At 46.7% G+C, this 24,819-nt stretch overlaps 1 protein-coding gene across 5 annotated transcripts in view; it reads left to right on the forward strand.

Annotated features, from left to right (window-relative positions):
* The first annotated feature begins 233 nt into the window (after nt 1-233).
* The window catches only part of gwl (serine/threonine-protein kinase greatwall), a 441,324-nt gene continuing 416,738 nt past the window's right edge, over nt 234-24,819 (forward strand). Inside the window, exons 1-2 of one of the 5 annotated variants that reach the window (XM_055075653.2) lie at nt 234-672; nt 7,518-7,573. In XM_055075653.2, the coding sequence (XP_054931628.1) occupies nt 610-672; nt 7,518-7,573 (119 nt within the window). In that variant the 5' untranslated portion in view covers nt 234-609. The remainder of the gene's footprint in view (nt 673-7,517; nt 7,574-24,819) is intronic. The other 4 variants (XM_055075651.2, XM_055075650.2, XM_055075652.2 and 1 more) reach the window with 4 other exon arrangements.

The following is a 24,819-nucleotide window of genomic DNA, read 5'->3' on the forward strand; positions in this document are numbered from 1 at the left end:
AGCCGAAATGGAGACCACTGAGCATAGAATTTCTCACTAAACTCTATGCCACTGAGCATATAGTGCTGAGATGCACAGACCTTCGCCCGACCCTGGCAGAGGGAACAGTGGCAGATATGGAAGGGGCATTAGGTTTTTCCGGGGAACGAGGGCAAATAGACGAGAAAAGAGTGGCAGTAGCGAAGGGTAGGCTAGAGGATTGGTGGAGGAAGCCAAGGGAGAGATAATACCACAGAACACCTATAATAATACCATAAATCGGGGAGATAATGTTTTCTCTACTGTTTTAGATAGTTATTTTGAGGGAGGAGGAAAGTGAAAACTAGGTTAAGGAAAAGAGGTTATAAAGAAAGGGAAAAAAAAAGAATAATAATAAAATATGAGGGGAAGCAAAAAACTAGGTGGCGCCAGCCGCCGCGCGTTACAAAGGGTATAGCCGCCATCCATCCATACATACATCCATCCATTATCTTTGAATCGACTTGTCTCGCTCGTGTTTCGATTGAGAAAATCGTGGGATTTGCGAGCGGTGTCATGTTGTTTGTGTGCGTCGTCCAAGCTTCCAGCCGCAAACCCCCCCGAGCACCTTGGCAGCTTACGTGATACGTGATGATTTTTGCGTTGGAAAACGGCTGCGACGAGTACTACGTACCAATGTCTGCCGTCGTCAAGGTAAGTGGCTTGTTTTGAGCTTGTTGGTTCAACGTATTCGCAGGTGGTAGCCAAGAGAAATAGACAGCGCTCGTCTGTCGTCTCGCTTCTCCTGTGTGTTTCTGTGCTACGATTTGCCTATGTTTTACTGCCCACAACACAACGCGGGCGCTGGAGAGAGACAAAACTTTATTGAAAGTCCTTGCTCGGGTTGGTGCAGGCAACTCCCTTGGTCGGCCGCTGGAGTCCGGTTATTATGTTGTCAATTGTTATTTTCTGCGAATTTCTGTACAAGAAGTTATATGGACTGTGCGCCAGGGCGCGGTTCAAGGGCAGCTTAAGGACATTACCGGTGCGTATGACAACGTGGACAGATAGTGCGCAGATTGTTCTAGAAAAACTGGCCACCCTCTATAAGCAATGCCTCATGACTTCGAGCGTACCGGAATCTTGGAAGAACGCTAACATAATCCTAATCCATAAGAAAGGGGACGCCAAAGACTTGAAAAATTATAGACTGATCAGCTAACTGTCCGTTGCCTACAAAGTATTTACTAAGGTAATCGCAAATAGAATCAGGAACACATTAGACTTCTGTCAACGAAATGGCCACGCAGGATTTCCTAAAGGCTACTCAACAATAGACCATATTCACACTATCAATCAGCTGATAGACAAATGTCCAGAATATAACCAACCCTTATATATAGCTTTCATTGATTACGAGAAAGCGTTTGATTCAGTCGAAACCTCAGCAGTCATGGAGGCATTACGGAATCAGGGTGTAGACGAGCCGTATGTAAAAATACTGAAACATATCTATAGCGGCTCCACAGCCACTGTAGTCCTCCACAAAGAAAGCAACAGAATCCCGATAAAGAAATGCGTCAGGCAGGGAGATACGATCTCTCCAATGCTATTCACAGCGTGTTTACAGGAGGTATTCATAGACCTGGATTGGGAAGAACTGGGGATAACAGTTAATGGAGAATACCTTAGTAACTTGCGATTCGCTGATGATATTGCCTTGCTTAGTAACTCAGGGGACCAATTGCAATGCGTGCTCACTGACCTGGAGAGGCAAAGCAGAAGGGTGGGTCTAAAAATTAATCTGCAGAAAACTAAAGTAATGTTTAACGGTCTTGGAAGAGAACAGCAGTTTACGATAGGTAGCGAGGCACTGGAAGTGGTAAGGGCACACATCTACTTAGGACAGGTAGTGACCGCAGATCCGGGTCATGAGACTGAAATAATTGGAAGAATACGAATGGGCCTGGGTGAGGTTGGCAGGCATTCTCAGATCATAAGCAGCAGGTTGCCATTATCGCTCAAGAGGAAAGTGTATAATAGCTGTGTCTTACCAGTACTCACGTACGAGGCAGAAACCTGGAGGCTTACGAAAAGGGTTCTACTTAAATTAATGGCGAAGCAACGAGCTGTGGAAAGAAGAATGATAGGTGTAACGTTAAGGGATAAGAAAAGAGCAGATTGGGTGAGGGAACAAGTGCGAGTTAATGACATCTTAGTTGAAATCAAGAAAAAGAAATGGGCATGAGCAGGACATGTAATGAGGATGGTAGATAACCGATGGTCATTAAGGGTTACGGACTGGATTCCAAGGGAAGGGAAGCGTAGAAGGGGACGGCAGAAAGTTAGCTGGGAGGATGAGATTAGGAAGTTTGCAGGGACAAAATGGCCACAATTAGTACATGACCGGGATAGTTGGAAAAGTATGGGAGAGGCCTTTGCCCTGCAGTAGCCGTAGCCAGGCTGATGATGATGATGATGTCGACCGCAACGTTTAGTGAGGCGTTCTGGAAGGGGAAGGCTTAGGCGACGATTGTATACAGCTTTTGAGAGCGATTTACCTAGAGAATACCATTTGCGTTGAATTGGAATGGAGGTGGAGTGAGGAGAAAGTTGATATCAACAAGGTACTGAGACAGGGGTACCCTTCATCCCCGCTGCTGTTTATAATGTACATATATGCTAAGCATGGAAAGGGTGCTAGAAGGAATGAAGGTTGGGTTTAATCTCTCATACAAACAGGCGGGTACACTAGTATAGCAGCAGATTCCGTGTTTGTCTTATGCGGACAACATTGTGTTGCTTGCTAACAGGCGAAGTGATGTGCAACATCTGGCTGATATGTGTGGGCAGGAAGGTGAAAATATAGGATTGAAATTTAGCGTAAGAAAAATCTGGTTTTATGGTATTCCATGAAAACAGTGAACAGACAGTGTCATTACAGGGCCAGGAAATACCACAGGTAAAATAATTCAAATCCCTTGGTGTATGGATAAACGAGGGCAATATACATATACATGGAAATGCAGGACAAAACAATAATAGCAAAGGGGAAGAGAAATGCGGCCATAATGAAACTCAAAGTGCTGTGGGGTTACAATAGGTACGAGATGCTCCAGGGTATGTGGAAAGGTGTAATGGTTAGGGACTCTCATTTCTATTTATGCCCAAGCCCAGTGCTCGACTGCTGTGCCGCTTGCACTTACCATGTTTCTAGGTCTTTTTTCACCGAAGTGCTGTGGCACACGCCCTAGATCCTTCTAGGTATTTGGGTTTACGTCCCTTGCTGTGCCTGGGTGGGCAGTGTGGTCAGCCCAGCCCACATTCGCAGAGTTTAGGTAGTGTAGGTAAGTTTCAATTTTAAATGCGTAAGCATTTGTGTGCTTAACCAAGGAGAAAACCGTCCCTCCTACCTAGCTGTAAAAAGACGACTGCTCTTTAGATAGTGCCTGCAGCAGCGAACGAATTTGCCTTTGCGCTTTATCCTGCCTCAACACCAACAAAGTGGCGAGAACACAGCACTGACGGTGCTCTCGGCACACGCCTCACTCTGCCACTTTCGCAAATTGCTTTCAAGTTATGGGCGTGCGTGTCCCTTGAGCACTAAGTGAGCGGTGAGAACATAGTGCGTGAAGCTATGAGCAATCGGCTATGAGTGGTCTCTTCATAGGTATCGCATTGATTGCTTTCAAGGTGCGGCCCGCGTGGCAGTACCATATGAAACCGCCACCTGAGTACGTTTACGGTTCATAATGGTTCGACGTGGATTGATAAGGCGCTAAAGAGCGAGAACGGCTTATAATGATCGGAACATTATCAGCCCACCTGGTGCCTCCACATGCAGTACTTTGTTTGTGTCATCAATGCTCCTTGCGCCGCTGTGAGCAGCAGTTTATGTCACCACTGCGCTGTTGTTAGCACTGGCCTAATCAAGTTACATAACATTGGTAATGACACCGGGCTGTGTGGAGATGAGCAAGTGGCACAATGCTTATGCTTACTTAGACAACTCCCAGAGGACTTTCCGCAGGACTTTTTTTTTTGTTTTTGGATGTTGCGTGATAGTTGGTTTAATATGCGTCGTGTGGTGCCTGCTCCTCGCTATTGTTTCAGCTGGAAGAGAAATAGTGATGTAAGGAAGGAAAGGACGCTTGATTGCAGCGATGGTATGGCTCATGTTGCGAGAAGCCCTCCATGCCCTACAATTATCCCAGCTTTTGTCGATCGAAGCGCCTCGCACACCACGACCAGCTTCTTATTGCATCCCTTTATCCCCTTATCCAGACTGAAAAATTTCATCCAGTGTTACTTCAGCTTCCACACGCAACTTTTATTTCGAAATAGCCTAGGTGGCGTGTTTTGAAAAACCTATTTTCTCTTAGCGACAGACGGCTGAGCGGATTCTGCACCCAGGCATATCTCTTTAGTCCCACCAAGTAAATAGAAGGATCTAGGGCACTCGCCGCGGTGCTTCTGGGAAAAAAGTACCTAGAAACATGGTACACGTGAGTGGCACATGGAGGTGCAGCGATCGAGCACTGGGCTTGGACGAAAATAGAAACATGCTTCCAGGACTTACATTTGGAAATGCGGTTGTTTGCTTAAAGTCAGTGGTACAATCGGGACTTGATGGCAGCCAAAGGTCAGTGGGACGCCTCACATTGGGCATTCACGGAGAAAACTACGAATGAGGCTGTGCAGTGTGATATGGGCTGGACAAATTTTGAAGTGAGGGAAGCTCAGAGGGAAATTTATTATGAAGAACAACTGAGGGAACACAGAAGAAAGCAAATAGACTGCGAGAGTGTTCATATATTTGTACAGGAAAAAATTGTCTCAGCCTCTCTGACTTTGCGTATGACGTTTTGTTGCCATGTTGCTTACTATACCAGTCACATACTTGCTGGTAAGCTTCTTAGTTCTTTTCCTTCACTGTGAATCAAACTCCTAGGTGGTGGCAATGGAAACAAAAGCTGCCATGAGTAAGTACCTAAGAGGAAAAAACATAATCAGGAAAGAAACAATTTATAACTCAAAGGGAAGCTCCTTTCTTTTCGAAGCAAGATCAGGATTTCTTAGAATGCCTGATTATAAAGCGAAGTATACCAAGGAAGAAGTGTGTGCTTGCGGTGGTAAAGCTAGAGATACAATGGAACATGTTTTATTAGAATGTGAAGCTATCTACCCAGCTGTCGATTTAAGCTCTTTTGGCTTCCTTGAAGCCCTTCGGTTCAGGGGTAATAGGGAGAAAGTAAACATGTCCGCAGTAGAGATTAGGGAAGGGCGATTGGAGGTTTGGTGGCAGAAAAGCAGGGAGACCAAGAAAAACGGAAGCATACAAATACAAAGTTCCCAATAGTAGTTCGAAAAGTTTGATGCAAGGAATTCTTTGTGTGTGTGTCTTTAAATATAGGTAGGGCATAGGCAAAATAAAAACAAAAGCTTGGTGGTGCAACCCACCACTCTGTTTCAAAGGGGGTGCTCATAGCAGCCATCCATCCATCAAGAAGTTTCTAGTCCTGACGATCAACTTCTTTTAAGCGATTCCCTATCTACAACTGAAAACTGGTGCTCGACGTGGCAAGTGACTGAATTTGAAAAAGACCGTAGCAATGACTGTCACACGTAAAAAGAATCCCTTAAGTTTTACATATCGCATAGCCAACAAACCTTTCTTAGTTGTAAATACCTTTAAATACTTAGGAATTCACATAACCTCTGATCTTCGATGGAATGCACATAACTCGTATATCGAAAAAAAGGCCCTAAGACAACTGCATTACTTGAGGAGAACACTAGCCCAATCTACTCAAGAAATAAAGCTTTTAGCCTCTAAAACCTATGTACGCCCGCTATTAGAATATGCTGCAGCAGTATGGGATCCCTGGACTGAAAGTAACAAAGTGAAACTAGAAAATGTCCAACGCAAGGCAGTCAGGTTTATATTTAATTGTTACAGCTGGAATATAAGCCCAACAGCCCTGCTGAACACAGCAGGACTCGAACAGTTGGACATCCGACGTCACCGCGAACGACTAAAATTATTTTACTTATATTATCATAATAAAATAAAACTAGAGGAAGGCATTCTAGTTGAGCCCCTTACCCACTGCCCTACGCGTTCCTATAATTCCAAAAAAGTCTGCGCAATTTTGTGTAAAACAAATGTTTTCAAATACTCATTTTTTCCCCACACCATTGTTCAATGGAATGATCTGCCTGGAAACGTGGTCAGTTCCGAAACGGTGAACTTGTTTTTACAAGCCCTGAGTGAATAATAGGGCACACATGTAATTTGCTTTGAGTCGAGTGTTTTGTTTTTTGATTCTACTGTGTTTTGCACTCTAATCGAGTCTCATTGTTTGCTTCTTTTGTTGCAATGTGTTTTCTCTGTTCCTGTTATTTCTGTACCCCACTCCTGCCTAAGGCTTGTAATACAGGCCGGCAGTATTTGCTAAATAAATAAATAAATCCAAAGTGGGTGGGGGGGCGTGTACTTAGACGGCTCTAGGCTTAGACAGCTCCCCCTGCATCCGCCAGTTACTTGTAAAGCACTTTGAGAAGTTGAAATATTGACACGCCGGTACTGTTTGGAAAGTCAGCGCACTTTTACCAACAAATAAATTCCATTGTCAAATGCTGCTACAGCTGTGCGCATGTCACCATGGATCACGCAATTTATTCCAGTAGTTCACACGACTACCGCCTAGATTTTAATTTAATTAAATTTTGGTTAGTTACTGTTAGTAATAAATTGCCATTTTTTGTGCATTAAAGTATAGATTAATGCTTGTGATTGTGTGGAAATTAGAAGTATGCTGCCAGGGGACGGATGGCAGTCATTTTCTGCCTCATCGTGCATGCGCCCAAGACTTATAAATGCTCTCAGGTCGTAGTCACCCTTAAAATTGCAGATGTTTGATATCAGTTCTTATGCTTTCAGTGTACTTGCCACCCATTCACTGGCACCCTGAAACTTACTGCTGTGTTTCAGCGATTATGCTGCTGGCTTTATGGGCCATTCATGTTGGCATAACTGCACAAGCAAATATGGGTGTGGCCATCTAGGGTGCTGTAAAGTACTTGTGAGCATGTACTAGACAGAGAAGATACATTCTGATTGTGTTCACTTCTTGGGAGTTGTGCCACATCATCCACCTTACTGAACGTATAATGGTTTCCAGCAAGGACGGACACGAGCACAAGTAAGTAGAAACGGACAGGACAACACTGGACTTGCACCTTGTCCTTACTTAACAGTAAGTCCTTACGGACTTACTGTTAAGGACAGTAAGTCCGTAAGGACAGTAAGTCCGTACAGTAAGTCCGTTAAGGACAGTAAGTCCGGATAAGTCCGGTTAAGGACAGTAAGTCCGGACAGTAAGCCCGTTAAGGACAGTAAGTTCGTAAGGACAGTAAGTCCTTACGGACTTACTGTCCGTTTCTACTTACTTGTGCTCGCGTCCGTACTTGCTGGAAACCATTATACGTTCACCGTGCACCAACTGGCCCAGCAAACTACTCTACTAAATCCACCTTACTATTTTTTCTCTCTGCAGCTCCCAAGTATCGATGACTTTGTAGTGCTCAAGCCAATCAGCCGAGGTGCCTTTGGGTGAGTTAGCAGTTGCAGGTGGTGTGTCAGCATCGAACATTTTTCCCGTGCTTGCACAATTGTGAGTTCTAGGCTGTAGAGGAGAGGACAAAGACATTGGCGACATAAGATGGCATGAATGAATAAACCTTTTTATTTATTCTAGTGACAGGAGGCAGTGCCTTGCCTTCATTATTCCTGCACCTTTTACTGTAAAACGGGCTGCTCGTAATGATGCAAAATGATCATGATTGTATTGCGCTAAGTGTTGAACTGACAGAAAAACTAATGGAAGAACATAAAGCAGAATGCGGACGTAAATTTCCCTATTTTCTTCCATTAGTTCTTCCATTAGTGTAACACTAAGCGCAATGCAATCGTGGACGAATCAGAATGAATTTTTCTTCAACTGCCAGGCTTTTCTTTCGAGGAACCCATATGAGTTTCCTTTGTACCAATTGCTACAAACGGGTGGATGTCTAACTTTCCCTTTATTAATTACCGGTCTCCACCTTGCGGGTTTCTGCAGAACTATTTCATCATTTTTTTTTTTGGGGTGCAACGGTGGCCTAGAGGTAGAGCATCCGCCTCGCGTGCAAGAGGACCGTGGTTGAAATCCCGGTGCCGCGCAATTTTCCACCAGATCAAAAAAGAAAAAAGAAAAATCCGCGTGTTGATAAAATTGCATAAACAGGCCCGGAGTGCGGCCTGATCCCGGTGACCAGAACCGGTAACGCACTCCCTCACCAGAGCAGGATTGGCCACCCTGGTGTAGTACTTGGCCAGAACCTCCTATATGAATACAACAATCAAACCCCGGCCCTTAGGCCCCAGCAGCCGCGAAGCAACTGACCACGGCGGCGGTCAGACCTGCGACGCAGCAGAGGGAGCTAAGAATCCCTGTTTCCAGACAGGCCGCCATTGGAATCTGAACCTGGCAACGTTTAATGCTAGAATGTTACCTAGTGAAGCAAGTCTAGCTATTGGAGGAATTAGAGGGCAGTAAATGAGATATAATAGGGCTCAGCGAAGTTAGGAGGACGAAAGAAGCATATACAGTACTAAAAAGTGGGCACGTCCTGTGGGCACTCGAATTAGCCTAGACTTGAGGAGGGAACGGAAGGAACTGGTACGTAAGAAGCCGATCAATGAGTTAGCACTAAGAGGGAAAAAAGAGGAATTCCGGATCAAGCTACAGAACAGGTATTCGGCTTTAACTCAGGAAGAGGACCCTAGTGTGGAAAATGTGAATTACAATCTTACGGGCATCATTAAGGAGTGTGCAATTGAAGTCGGTGGTAACTCCCTTAGACAGGATGCCACTAAGCTATCGCAGGAGACGGAAGATCTGATCAAGAAACGCCAATGTATGAAAGCCTCTAACCCTACAGCTAGAATAGAACTGGCAGAACTTTCCAAGTTAACTCATTGAGGGTTGAATTATTTTGAAAAAATCTTTCCCAGGTAGTCAAATTACTTTATTACGGATCTTAAATCTACAAAATGTATAAAGTCGGGAATAAATAGTAAAAAAAAATTAGGAACAGTGTTTTGGTGTCTGCATCACTCGGAACTGCAAAATGTTCAATAGTATTTAAGAGTGTGGTTCTCCTTGAAACACGGCTCTACGCACAGCGGCTTATCGCAGTCTGCACACCTAAAATGCGTGTCTGTTCTCATCTTGGAGCGACGAGTTGTGTTGGCACACACATGACATCTTCTCTGCGTGCGGCTGCCTTGGGCAGAGGTCTGAGGCACCCTCTCATGTAAGCGCATTGCCGCAGAGAGCGAGAATACCTCGTGAGCGGTGGTGATAAACAAGCTAAGAGCAGTGCCAATCAAAATAGAAATCAACTTCCGCCGCTCCTGCGAGAGCGTGCCGACAAAGAAAAATCACCTTTCGCGCGCCTCCGTTGCGATCCTGCGGCAGAACCGAAACCGCGAAAGCGCGTTGCTGCTGAGAGCGAGAATACCACGCGAGTGGCGGTGATGAACAAGCTAAGAGCAGCGCCAATCAAGATAGAAATCAACTTCCACCACCCTGCAAGAGAGTGCCAACAAAGAGAAAAATGACGTTTCGGGCGCCTCCGTTGCGATCAAGCGGCGAAACCGAGACCGCAAAAGGGGTATTGCCGCAGTCAGCGCGACGCGCTGAAGCTAAAAAACAGTTCTGTTTATCTCCCCAAGAAGGTAGCGCAAATTTCAAACGCTTCTTGTAAGTCCTAAGAGGTGGCAGCACCTCCCAGTGAGCACGCATCGTCATTATGGCGCGAAATTTCAAACGGAGGGTTGAAACCATACCCGTACGGCAAAGACCTTGCGGGACAGAGAACCACTGTCGTACATGTACGCCGAAAACCTTCAAATGGTTAATCAACAAGCGTAAGACAGCTGACATAAGGAAGTATAATATGGATAGAATTGAACATGCTCTCAGAAACGGAGGAAGCCTAAAACAGTGAAAAAGAAACTAGGAATAGGCAAGAATCAGATGTATGCGTTAAAAGACAAAGCCGGCAATATCGTTACTAATATGGATGAGATAGTTCAAGTGGCTGAGGAGTTCTATAGAGATTTATATGGTACCAGTGGCACCCACGACGATAATGGAAGAGAGAATAGTCTAGAGGAATTCGAAATCCCACAGGTAAAACACCGGAAGAAGTAAAGAAAGCCTTGGGAGCTATGCAAAGGGGGAAGGCTGCTGGGGAGGATCAGGTAACAGCAGATTTGTTGAAGGATGGTGGGCAGATTGTTCTAGAGAAACTGGCCTCCCTGTATACGCAGTGCCTCATGACCTCAAGCGTACCGGAATCTTGGAAGAACGCTAACATAATCCTAATCCATAAGAAAGGGGACTCCAAAGACTTGAAAAATTATAGACCGATCAGCTTACTGTCAGTTGCCTACAAACTATTTACTAAGATAATCGCAAATAGAATCAGGAACACCTTAGAATTCTGTTAACCAAAGGGCCACGCAGGATTTCCTAAAGGCTACTCAACAATAGACCATATTCACACTATCAATCAGGTGATAGAAAAATGTGCGGAATAGAACCAACCATTATATATAGCTTTCATTGATTATGAGAAAGCGTTTGATTCAGTCGAAGCCTCAGCAGTCATGGAGGCATTGCGGAATCAGGGTGTAGATGAGCCGTACGTAAAAATACTGAAAGATATCTATAGTGGCTCCACAGCCACTGTAGTCCTCCATAAAGAAAGCAACAAAATCCTTATAAAGAAAGGCGTCAGGCAGGGAGATACGATCTCTCCAATGCTATTCACAGCATGTTTACAGGAGGTATTCAGAGACCTGGATTGGGAAGAATTGGGGATAAGAGTAAATGGAGAATACCTTAGTAACTTGTGCTTCGCTGATGATATTGCCTTGCTTGGTAACTCAGGGGACCAACTGCAATGCATGCTCACTGACCTGGAGAGGCAGAGCAGAAGGGTGGGACTAAAAATTAATCTGCAGAAAACTAAAGTAATGTTTAACAGTCTCGGAAGGGAACAGCAGTTTACGATAGGTAGCGAGGCACTGGAAGTGGTAAGGGAACACATCTACTTAGGACGAGTAGTGACCGTGGATCCGGATCATGAGACTGAAATAATCAGAAGAATAAAAATGGGCTGGGGTGCGTTTGGCAGGCATTCTGAAATCATGAACAGCAGGTTGCCACTATCCCTCAAGAGAAAAGTGTATAACAGCTGTGTCTTACCAGTACTCACGTATGGGGCAGAAATCTGGAGGCTTACGAAAAGGGTTCTGCTTAAATTGAGGACGACGCAACGAGCTATGGAAAGAAGAATGATAGGTGTAACGTTAAGGGATAAGAAAAGAGCAGATTGGGTGAGGGAACAAACGCGAGTTAATGACATCTTAGTTGAAATCAAGAAAAAGAAATGGGCATGGGCAGGACATGTAATGAGGAGGGAAAATAACCGATGGTCATTAAGGGTTACGGACTGGATTCCAAAGGAAGGGAAGCGTAGCAGGGGGCGGCAGAAAGTTAGGTGGGCGGATGAGATTAAGAAGTTTGCAGGGACAACATGGCCACAATTAGTTCATGACCGGGGTAGTTGGAGAAGTATGGGAGTGGCCTTTGCCCTGCAGTGGGCATAACCAGGCTGATGATGATGATGATGATTCCATCAAACCCTTGCTTTTGCTTCAAGTTGTTGACAAATTCGTCTTCGCCCTGCCATCTGCTAGCCGCCTGGTTAGCTCAAAAGGTAGAGCGGCTGCCCTGGAAAGGCGATGGTCCTGGGTTCGAGTCCCAGACCAGGAAGAATTTTTCTTCAACTGCCAGGCTTTTCTTTCGAAGAAGCCGTATTTGTTTCCTTTGTAGCATTTGCTATGAACGGGGGAATGTCTAAGTTTTCCTTTATTAGTACAATCATGAACATCCACCAACTAGCCCCGTTCATTACTAAACAAAATTATCTGTAAATTGACTATCAAGTAGTGTAGAAAAGGATATCGATAGTATAGGTACTGATACCACCATTGATAGTACAGTTAAACTTCAATGTAACAGTCAGTAAAATAGGCACTTTAGTTCATTATATTGAAATTCGACCTTTCATGCATATAAGTGCAGTCGCCAAAGATATTTCTCACACGAAAGGGGCTTTAAAAATTTCAAAATTATTGCGCAGTTGTAAAAAAGTGAGTTTCAATGATAAAAGATACTGTTTGTTGAATCTTAGACTTGGCTGCTAAAGATACGGTTTCATGCCATGTCAACAATATCTTCACATCAGCGGCACAAAGTGAAGCCTGTGAAACTTTTATGTCCTCTCTGTTGTTGTAGCTTATAGTGTCACCCACAGAAGAACGACGCTATCATGAAGAGCGCAGGCAAAGGGGAGCAAACACTTCTGCCTCTTGCCTCAGCACATCTCTGAAACTCCAGGTTATGCTACCACTGCAGTAAATGCACAGGAAAATAGCACACATGAAGCCACAGTAATCTTGGATCGCCCAACCTTAACACCCACCGTAGATTACCTCCGAGATATGGCACATGCTATGTGCTCAGCTGCGCTGACAGCCATGTGCAGCTACAGCAAGGATAGAAGAGGAAACGCATGCTCACCTGTGCCCGTCACATCCCAGTGCATGCTTGATCATGTTACTGTTACTGCATGCCAGGCTGCTGCTTGCAAGCAGCTCTTGTGCAAGCCGTTCAAGGTCACCTTGCCAAAGATGAGTGACAGGTTTTGTGAGCAGTAACAATCCGGACAAGTAAGGTTCAAGCATGGGACTTTGGCACATGTGCATTGGTCAAGGCATGAATGTACTTCTTGAGAATAGTGTATTTATTGACTGCCAACGGATTGTAGAGTAAGATATGAGGGAATAAAGGTGCTCTAGTTGCTTGTCTAGGTGAGCTATCCATTGCGCTTGTAGAAAAATTGAACTTGAGCCATGCTTGAAAGGAATTCTAGGGGATGATTGTCCCATGGTAAGGTGTACTATGTGTAGCAGGCAGCATGGCGTTTTTAGGGGGATATGAATATGTCTTGTAGTGATAACAAGCTTTATTGGCAACCATCGGCACATTGTAATAGCTTATTCAATTTTAAGGTGCTGTTGAATTAAACAAGAATCCTAAGGGGAAATTGTGGCATAGCCACGTATAATTGCATGACTAAATCAGTGACATTAATTTGTTTACAGAAATAAATACTTTAATGGTAACTAACGTCCATGTCAACATTATCACAGCAATGCACTCCTTGACACATCTGTTAACATACTAAGGACCAGAGCTACTTTAAAATTCTTTAAGGGCCATGTCTTTGAACACGCAGCACACATAAATGCTGTATTATAAATTCTTTATGAAATTATCGCTTGTTAAACGTTGATACAACCAACAAATTAGAATTGAAAGACAGCAAACTGAATATGAATTGAATTAGTAAAGGCAAGATGCAGAAGACGAGGACTCAAGATGAAACGCTAACGACAGGACCGACGACAGGGTTTCATCTTGAGTACTCGTCTTCTGTGCCTTGCCTTTACTAATTCAAGCATGAACCAACTAGCCCAAGCAAGAATTTTACTTGAGCAAACTGAATATGTTACCAGGTGGGGGGATGCTCAACTCTCACTCTCCCATTGACGTTTTCCCAGCATGGCTCTCGCATCTACTGTTAGCAGGCTTCTCTGCATACCTAAGCGCTGGCGGCGGTTGGCGTAGTTGCAGCATATTGCGAGAGGTGGTGCAAGTGTTTTGCTGCTAGCACTACCTAATGGAAGGGTTACTAAGGCCTGAAAGGGAGTTCAGCGAGGGGTCGGCAAGCAGTGTGGACGTGTACGCACCATTTGTGGGACCATCCCGCAAAAGGCTTAGGGGCAGGGCACCGGAATGGATGAACACGATCGTTCGAACATGCCACCATTTGCATGATCGTACACTGAAATGATTAGGCATTGGTGGGCAGCACGGGGGCAAACACATTCGCTTCCTGTCCGTTCGCAATGAGTCTGATGTCCTTGATTTGTTGTATGCTCATTGGCATGTTCTATGGGTAGTAATTTGGCCTGCAAGCATTCATGTATGGAAAATGCAATAATTTCTCATGTGATTGTTGTCGTTACTTTGTCCTAAGAGCATGTGTGAGACCCCACACAAGGGGAGGTGGTTTTAATGTTGCAAAAATCGGTGTCCTATCGGAGCACATGAATGCATCTCCTCGGTGATTTCAAGAATGTTACTTTTTTATTCTCTGAGAATGTGCAAAAGCTTAGTGATGCTTGCAGAATGTTTAATCAAGTGCCAATATGTCCAAGAACCGAAGATTGCTCGTACAGTTTGCACAGCTACCTGCACTGACCTCTTCCTTTGCTGGGTCAATTGTTTTTCTGGCTATGAATATTGCCTAATTGAACTGGGTGGCTGCTTGGTAGAGACTACATCTGAGAAAGTGCCATTTTCTGTGCCACTTGCTGCCTACTTGGCATTCGATTGGTGATACCGAAAGGGACACTAAAGAAAAGTATTAAGTTGAGTTAGATTGACAAAGTATTCATCTCAGAGTCTATCATCATTTTCTGTGCACCAATATATCACTTTGTTGCGTGCCGAAAGTCCTGCTGCTGCTGCTGCTGCTGCTCAGTCTAAATCTGCTAGGGTTCAGGATGCGGCCACTTGAGCCTCTGCAGCCCCAGCGGTATTAGATCTTGCTGTTGAGTGCAGTAGTTGGCAGACGTTGAGGAGGATTTTAAGAACTGAAGGTTTATTTACATTATTTACAGTAATAACACAAAGTAATGAACAGTCATACAGTCATCGATGGCCGGCAGCAAATCGGACGCTGCCGCCCATGGCAAGAAGAACAAAAAAAAAAAAAACTCTTCTCTCTGCCTCTCGCTTTTAACCCCTTTGGTCTCTCGGGGTCACATCATTTTTGGCCAATCATCGAGCCAGCTCAGGTGTCATTTTCCTCCAATGGCAGGCGCCCACGCAACTGCCGTCACATTTGGCCAATGGGGACCTCCAAGGGTTCCATTGTTCGAGGGTTGACTTGCTTCCGGCATCGTCTCCTCGCCTGGAAGCGCTCAGCTGGAGGAGTCTGGTTGTTCTCGAACCACCTTCCAGAGTCACAAAATAGCTTTGCTCGGGACTAAGATCAAGTACCTGGAACAGTGCCAGCCTCCCGTTGCACTTTCGGGAAGAGTCAAGCAGGGGCGAGACAGTAGACAATAGCGGCGCATGAGATGGGGCTTGCCAACCTGTCTGATGGGTTCGTTAACATGGTAGACGTGCCCCGGCGCACCATAATTGGAATGTGACAGCGATTGGATGTGGTCGGGGAACTTGAGTGATGCGAGGAAAAGGGTCCGTATCCAACAGCTCCTCCTCATCTCGGAAGTTCGGAATGGCCAGTGGACTCAATTCGCTGGCCATGAGGAACGCTGATGGAACATGTAGTGTACTGGTGACGAGCCTCGTGTGACGAATTTCTGGATCCCGGGTCCTGGAGAACGTACGTAAAACAAACAAATCAACATAGCACTGCACCATGTGCAAGCGTAGGCTCTTCACCCTTGACTTGCCTGGCTATTAGTATGTCAAAATCAACCCTGCTTTTTTTTTCTTCCTAATTTTAATAAAGCAGTTCCAACCACCTTTATAAACAGCTTTCCATATGTCCCCGAATGCCGACAAGGCCAGAGTGGTATTGTCGTTGCAAAAGAAACGGGAGAAAGTTAAACAATTAATGAAAACAATTTTTATAAGTATACACAAGCAAAGTTTTGAAACTACAAGTATGACTTTCAGCCCATAATAACACTTCCTACCTCGTTAGTCAAAGGCAGAAAGGTAATACGTCGGTTTACCGAAACAACCGGCTCAAACCATCCGCGTTCCCATTTAACTTGCCCCCTTTTGTAACGGATGGTGAAGTTATATTCCTGGAGTATTAGACTCCATCTGAGCAAGCGTCCGTTCTTAGGGGACATGTGTCTGAACCAGGTCAGAGGACAGTGGTCGGTCTCGAAAGTGAATTTCGCTCCGTACAGATAACAAGATAATTTCTGGACCACCCAAACTAAGCAGGCGCATTCTTTTTCAGAAGCACTGTATGCCTCCTCTCTGCACGTAAATTTTCGGCTAGCATACAGTGCTGTATGCTCCTCCACGTCTTCGCTCACCTGGCTGAGGATGACTCCCAACGGTGCTCCCAAGGTCGCTTACTTGATCGGCCTCGAGAGCCAGTCGGTTTACAGAAGGATTCAGGTTGTCCTCACTAGCTCCGTGCTGCACGATAAATTCCTTAGTATAATCGAGGGTCCGAAGCACTGGTCCTGAGCTCAGAACGTTTCAGGGGCTGAAATGTGCTTTCTTTGGCCTCGTTCCATTGAACTTTTTCGGGCTCTCCCTTTTGGAGGGTATCTGTCAGGGGGCTTGCTACCTGTGAGAAATTTGGAATGTACCGCTGGTAATATCCCACGAGCCCTAAAAAGGCTCTGACATCCGTCTTAGTTCGCGGTTCAGGAGTGTTATTGATAGGCCCTATCTTTAGGTCAGAGGGCTGCTGCGTTCTTTGTCCTAAGACATGCCCTAGGTAGGTAACTTGCGTACACCTGAAGTTGCACTTTTTGGCCTTTACTGTGAGACCCGCATCTCGTGGACGTGCCAGCACATTCCTTAATTGCTCCATGTGATCGTTCCAGCTGTTAGAAAAGATGGCCGCATCACCTGAAAAGGGGATCACATAATCTTGTAGGTCTTTCAAAACAATATCTATCAGCTTGGAAAAGCTAAACCGTGCGTTCTTAAGCCTGAAACTTAACATTAGTGGTCGAAATGTGCCACGTGGGGAAGTGGATGCTGCATAGTAACTTGAGCTTTCTGACATGGGCACCTGCCAGTACCCCCTAATTAAGTCGATTGTTGAGATGTACTGGGCTCCGCCCACCCGTTCAACTCATTCTTCTATGTTAGGTATAGGGTAAAGTTGGTCCCTTGTAATTGCATTCAATTTCCTATAGTCCACACATGGACGCGGCTCTTTCCCGCACGCCTCTACGAGAATCATCGGGGAAGTGTAATCACTGTCTGCTGGCTCAATGATTCCCAACTCAAGCATTCGTTTGATCTCTACTTCCATTATTTCTCGCTGACAAGGTGAGACCCGGTACGGTTTGGATTGGACGGGCTCGTCTGATGTCAACTCCATCTCATGAGTAATGAGCAGGGCCGGCTGCTGAAGCATTGGCGAAACTCCTCAGAGTTTCCGGAGGTCTCTTACTTGATCGGCCTCGAGAGCCAGTCGGTTTACAGAAGGATTCAGGTTGTCCTCTATGGAGCGTTCCGCATCTGTCACTGCTGCTAAAAGTGGAAGTTCGGCCGCTACTTCTTCAGACGTGTTTACCACCATGTTCACAACGTCTTCCCTTCCACAATAAGGTTTCATTAAATTGCAGTGGTAAATGATTCCTTTATTCCTCTTTCCGGGAACTTCTAGGGTGTAATTAGTCTCCGATATCTTCTGGGTAACCTTTACGGGTGCGTCCCACTGTACCTCTAGTTTGTTTTTTCATGAAGGCCTTAGGATCATAACCCTGTCGCCTACCTTAAATTTTCGCCTACGCACATTTCTGTCATAGTATGCCTTCGCAGTTTCCTGGGCCTCTTCTAGGTTTTTTTCAACCAGTTCTCGCAAGACACTTAAGCGATCAAGCAATTTTAAAACGTAACTCACCACCGTCTGGCTTTAACCTGTTCCTTCTCACATTTCTCTTAACATTCTGAGGAGGGAGTGGATCGTCCGACCATACACCAGCTGGGAAGGAGTGAACCCCGTTGGCTTATGTGGGACTGTTCTCGATGCGAACAGGGTTGCGGGTAAACAGTCGTCCCAGTCTGCTTTATGTTCATGGCACAATGCACGTAACATTCTCTTAAGCACCGAGTGAAATTTTTCAACGCTGTTTGATTGTGGATGGTACACAGAGCCGTGTATCAGCTGCACACCACACCTTTCTAGGAACGTCGTGGTTAAAGCACTTGTAAATATTGTCCCCTGGTCAGCCTGAATCTCTGCAGGAAAACCGATTTGCACAATTGCGGACAACAGAGCGTCGACTATCTCGGTGGAGCTCAGTTCCTTCAAAGGAATCGGTTCAGGAAACTTCGTCGCGGGACAGAGCATGGTCAAAAGGTACTTGCACCCTGATTGGCTCGGCGGCAAAAGCCCGACTGTGTCGATCACTAGCCGACGGTATGGCTCCGTGATTAAGGGAACCAACTTTAAAGGTGCCTCCTGTTCATCTCCCAGCTTCCCAACTCGCTGACACGCATCACAGGACCTTAGATAATTTTCCACATCCTTAAAGCATCCCTGCCAGTAATATTCTAACAAGAGCCTCTCCTTCGTTTTGTTGATTCCTACATGGCCAACCAGCCATATCCGTGACACAAAGTCAGGAGATCCGCCCGATACCTCCGGAACGATTAACTGATCGAGGATACGGCCCCTACGATCTTGGTACAACAGTCCTCTCTTTTCGTGGATGGTAATGTTGCGCCTAGCTATGCCCTCTTTTGCATTGTAGTGTAAACGTGTCAGAGTCTGGTCCCTCTGTTGCTCCGCGCTGAGCGACTCCCTGGAGAAGCCTGTCAAAGCCCCCAGAAGCAGGTACAGAGCTGCTCTCCCTTTTTGTTACTTCCACTGATGACCTTGCTTCACTACGGGAGTTTTCTGCGGGGATCATTTTAATTGTCACCTCTGCGGTCACACTGTTTTGTTTTTCCTCCATTGGCCAAGGTTCTACTAGGGTATACGTTGAGCGCATTCCATAGTCAACTGAGCGGTGATTTGGCGTGCTCGAGAGCGGGTTAATGCCTGCACCCTTCCTTCTCTGAACTCCTGACCACGCTCCCGTAACAAACGCTCCGAATGGTTTGAAAGATACGAGTAGTCCATCGGTAGCGTCTTCAAAATGCCTGCCTCTGTCTCTAGTTCTCCAAAACGACCGGAAATTGTCACTCATGGTATTGGCAGACACATGCTGTGTTCCTCTAGCACTGACTTGATCCAAGTTACCTTCCCTGTATAGTCCTCAGCATTTACAAAAGAAGGGTGAACAAGGTCTATGGTTGCTCCACTGTCCCTTTGCGTGTGGAAAGACACAGACAGAAGAGGCTATTTACAGTGGAGCCAGGCAGCCAGGCTGACACTAGCTCGCGCCAAGCGCACCGACCAACTTCGTCGTTCTCGCGACGGCTTGTTTCTTGAGCATCGCTCGATGATATCGTAATACTACCCCCCCGGCGGCAAAAGCACCGTCACGGTGCTGTTAAATATCCAAGGCGCGTGGAGAGTTGTAGGGCTTCAGTCGGGCGACGTGGACAATGTCACTGGTTGTCACAGCGGAGGACGTAGTGGGCGTGGCTAGAACGATTTCATAGGTGACATTGGTCACTTTGCGGAGCACGTGATATGGACCTGTGTAACAAGAAAGGAGTTTTTCACATAGGCCAACTTTACGCGAAGGTGACCAAAGCAACACGAGGGTGCCGGGCGCAAAATGGACGTGACGGTGACGGAGGTAGTAGCGTTGCTTTGGTTTGCCTTGAGAGACTTGTAGACGAGCGCGCGCAAGTTGGCGAGCATGGTCAACATGGGCGATAGCATCACGGGCATAAGCGCTAGTTGAAGCTGTGGTGGACGGAAGCACAGTGTCCAGTGGTAGCGTCGGTTCACGGCCATACAAGAGGCAAAAAGGCGAAAAGCCAACAGTTTCGAGACGGGAAGAGTTGTACGCAAAGGTAACGTAAGGTAGAGCTTGGTCCCAGTCACGGTGGTCGTCTGAAACATAATTGGATAGCATGTCTGTAAGGGTGCGGTTCAATCGGTCAGTGAGGCCGTTCGTTTGAGGGTGGTAGGAGGTGGTAAATTTATGCTGTATTGAGTAGGCACGCATGATGTCGTCAATGACTTTGGCTAAGAACGTATGGCCTGCATGATATCAAAATGATATCATGCAGGAGGAAGTCCGCAACATCAGTTGCGCAACTGGTCGGAAGAGCGCGGGTTACGGCATAGCGGGTCGCGTAGTCCGCCGCGACTGCAACCCACTTGTTTCCTTATGTAGATTCCGGAAATGGGCCAAGAAGGTCTAAGCCGAAACGATGGAAGGGCTCGGCAGGGATGTCGAGCGGCTGCAGGTGACCAGCGGGGAGCTGGGAAGGCTTCTTGCGTCGTTGGCAAAGTTCACAATCGGCGATGTAACGTCGTACGGAACGGGCAAGGCCCGGCCAGAAAAAACGGCAACGTACACAGTCATAAGTTCGAGATACGCCGAGGTGTCCTGCCATTGGTGCATCGTGAAGCTCTTCTAGAACGGTTGAGCGGAGGTGTTTAGGTATGACAAGTAGGAACTCGGAGCTGTCTGGATGAAGGTTACGATGGTACAGAGTATCATCGCGGAGGACAAAGAGGCGTAGAGTAGCATCGGCCGGAGAGTACTCAAAACGGTCGATGAGTGCTCTGATGTAGGCGTCACGACGTTGCTCATCAGCGAAATGAAGCAGCTGCGACACAGAGAATACACAAGCAGCACTGGTAATATTGGAGGAGTCAGGGTCGCAAACAGGGTAACGCGACAAGCTGTCAGCGTCCTCGTGCAGGTGGCCCGACTTGTAGACCACAGAATATAAAAATTCTTGTAGCCTCAAAGCCCATCGACCAAGGCGGCCTGTAGGATCTTTTAGCAATGAGAGCCAGCAGAGAGCATGATGGTCAGTGACTACGGAAAAAGGGCGACCGTAAAGGTATGGACGGAACTTTGCAACCGCCCAGACTACAGCAAGGCATTCTAGTTCCGTAATGGAATAGTTGCGCTTAGATGGTGTGAGGAGGCGGCTCGCATAAGCAATAACGCGATCCTGGCCACGCTGACGCTGGGCTAAGACGGCACCTACGCCATGACCGCTGGCATCTGTACGCAATTCTGTAGGGGCATCAGGGTCGAAGTGGGCGAGAGAAGAGTGATGAGACGAGAGAAGGCAGTGGCTTCTGCAGTACCCCACGAGAATTGTACGCCTTTCTTCAACAGATTAGTGAGGGGTCTAGCAATTGCTGCAAAATCTTGAACAAAACGACGTAAGTACGAGCATAGCCCTGCAAAACTTCGAACGTCTGCGGCTGTCTGCGGAATCGGAAAGTCTCGGACAGCGCGAGTTTTGTCGGGATCAGGCTGTACTCTGGAAGCGTCAACGAGGTGGCCCAGAACAGTAATTTGGCAGCGGCCAAAACAACATTTGGATGAGTTAAGGGGGGAGGCTACCCTGGAGGCCGAACTTTCTTATTTTTTAAGATATCCAGATGAAACTTTAAGGGTAGGTTCACACGACTGAACTATGAGGAACTGCAAAGTTTCATGAGCATATGTTTATTAGTTCCAGAGTTATTGAGGTCTAACTAGGTGATTCATGTACTATATGCCTGAGGAAGAGCCTGGAGAAATGCAAGGACATCGTAGGAAGCTGAAATTCACTGTGATGATCCCTTGATAGATATCCCAGGGGGCTAAAGAGCCCTTTTCTTTAATTTCCCCTCCAAAAAATTTTGGGGCAAGTTTGAATTTGATGTAGCCATTAATGACCACATTCATCAAAAATTAATTGCTTATTATAAATTAACTGCACCAGCTTTCAAAAAAAGAAGCCTGTTACCCCCTGGCAAAGTCATTCAGGAACAGAATAAAAAAGACGGCATACAAATCTGAAGAGCGGTTCTTGAGATATCGCCTTTCCCAGCACCACTACTAGCGAAAAAATCCATTCCGAGAAAACAGGCCTTAAAGTTGAACACGTGTTCTCCTGGCTCCAGGCACACTCAGTGGGTCGGATTTTCGACTGGCGACAGCCGAAAGCACAGTTCCGCCGCTGGAAAGCGTCTACGCAGTCGGCACCGCTGCGGGAGATCGGAAGTCCGATGCTCGTACAAGATGCATATCTCCCTCCCGTGCACCGAACACCTGCACTGTCTTGGGCTTTGCCGGCATCGCGTGCAGCGAAGAACTAGCGAAAAAAAAAAAGCTCAGCAAATAATCTAAAAGATAGCGCAAGGCGATGAGCAGCGCGCAAGCTCATGTTGAGGCGGACGGAGCAAGGGGCAACAACAACGCGAGCGCGGCATCAAAGGGAGCAGCCGCCGCCGCCGCCTGCGCAGCAGCCAATGGCAGGCGCGCTTTAGCCCGCGAGATTTGAACGCGCTGCTCCGGCCAATCAGCGCTCCGCATCACATCGCGGGAAAACGCCAATAGCGCCTCAACCGCGCTGACGATGCCATTTTGCAAGGCGGCAAAATAGAGACAAAGAATCCACAGTCAAAACGACACCAAGATGGCGCGGGCGGGCCGCATGGGCCAGGAATGGCGCGCGAGCGAAGTTTGACTTCATTTCGGCATTTGCGTGTGTTTTTTGGGCCGCGGTGGCCTCAAAAGTAGCGTTATTTTTGGTACATTACGGTTGAATTAGGTGCTGATAATTACGGAACAGGTAGATTATTAGACATACAACCCAAAAATATAGTTTTTCAAAAATCGACTTTTTCGCGATTTTTCGGTTTTCAAGGGCCGCGTCCCCCCTTAAGTTGCAGCTTCGCCTTTCGAAATACATCAAGTATAGTTTGAAACCACTTGAAACCTTGGAGCAAGGAGTCCATCATACGCTCAAAGGTGGCAGGGGCGTTGCATAATCCAAACGGCATTACTTTAAGTTGGTATAGGCCATCAGGTGTGATGAACGCAGTTTTTTCTCGGTCCATATCGTCAACAGCAATCTGCCAATATCCCGAACGAAGATCAATAGACGAGAAATAGCTGGAACCGTGGTGGCAGCCAAGGGCGTCGTCTATACGTGGGAGCGGGTAGACGTCCTTCTTAGTAATGTTGTTCAGATGACGGTAGTCTACACAGAAGCGCCACGTGCCATCCATTTTTTTAACCAACACTACAGGTGACGCCCAGAGACTTGAAGAAGGCTCAATGATGTTCTTGTCTAGCACTTTCTTCACTTCACTTTGAATTACTCGGCGTTCCGACACAGCAACTCGATACGGTCGTCGGTGAATAGGAGTAGCATCGCCAGTAAGAATCCGATGCTTGATCGCGCGCGTCTGGCCTAAAGGGCGATCGTCGAAGTCAAAAATATCTCTGTAGGACGATAATACTTGGTAAAGGTCTTCAGCCTGCGCAGAAGACAGGTCCGTCGCAACCATTTTCTGTATCTTGGAATCGGCGGCCGAGGCTGGTACAATGGGCCTGCTAAGCTCGCAAGAAGCATCGGTCGATAAAGTTGCCACGTTATTGTCGCCGAGACAATCAACGCTGGCAAGGCAAATACCTTGCGGTAAAATTTGCTTTGGCAATCCAAAGTTAAAGGTAGGCATGAAAGTGCGGTTCGCAGTAATAGTAAGTATACTGTGAGGCTCAGCAACGTCATACTGCAGTGAAATGTCGGGCAGAGGAGTGACGAGGTACTCGCCATCAGGAACTGGTGGGGAAGACAAGAGTTCAACATAGGCTATAGATTTTGGCGGCAGGCGAATAAAGCCGGTGGGGCGTTGGCGGCACTGGGGTGCGTCAGAAGGTTCTGCGAGAATCTGCAACTCAAGGCGAAGGGTACTGGCAGAGCAGTCAATAAGAGCAGAATGCACGGAGAGAAAATCGAGGCCGAGAATGAAGTCGTGGGGGCAATGAGCAATCACGGTGTGGCGGCCAGCGATGCTAACACGTGGTGTACACATGCCTATGATAGGCACAGTACTGCCATCCGCAACGCAAACGACGCGTGCCGACGCTAGGGTGAGGAGCTTGTTCAGTCCTCGTCGGAAGGCAGCAGTCATAATGGAAAGACGTGCACCTGTATCGATGAGTGCCGTGACAGGATAGCCATCAACGTCAACGTCAAAAAGGTTTTGGTTCGTGTGTAACGTGAGGAGAGGATTTGAGGGCAGGGTCGACAAGGCAGCTTCACCTCCAGAAGCTAACACACCAGGGTCGCGATGTTGGGCAACCGTGATGATTGGAGCAATCGGACAAGCCGAAGCCGTTGCAGAGGCGGTCTCGTCACCGGAAGGCATGGTGACAAGCTCGATGTACCGACCACTCCGGAGTTCCGTGGTGAGGACGGGGATCGCTGATCTCCAGAATGTTACGTGTGGAAGTACACAGATGAAAGAGGCTATATACAGGCTATGTACACTTGAGCCAGGCCGACACTCGCTCGCGCCATGGGCACAGACCCACTTCGTCGTCGTTCTCGCGGCGGCTCATTCCTCGAGCATCGCTCGATGATATCGTAATAATATCAACAAGTCTGACCTCGTGAACCTTCTAAGGTTCATGGCAGCTGCCCCGACTGGTGGTTAGAACTGTTTTCCTTAAATAATTAGTGCAAACACAAAATATGCAACAAATTCCCGATTCCTAGAACCACCAAAATAAGCACACAAAATTTGAAGTCTGACGAATCAAAAGGATAAAAGCCATACGATCACTCACAGATGTAGCACCACACCATCCGGTTCATTTGTCTGCTGTTCCCGGTTCCTCGGGACTTCCTGGGTCGAAGGCTCTTGCTTCTTTGCTGTTCCCAGTTCCTCAGGACTTCTTGGACGAAGATTCATCCTTACCGCTGCCACCAGTTATTAGATCTTACTGATGAGTGTGGGAGTTGGCCAGCGTTGAGGAGGATTTTGAGAACTGAACGTTTATTTACATTATTTACA

The sequence above is a fragment of the Dermacentor andersoni genome, chromosome 2, assembly GCF_023375885.2.
Source record: "Dermacentor andersoni chromosome 2, qqDerAnde1_hic_scaffold, whole genome shotgun sequence".
Lineage (NCBI taxonomy): Eukaryota > Metazoa > Arthropoda > Arachnida > Ixodida > Ixodidae > Dermacentor > Dermacentor andersoni.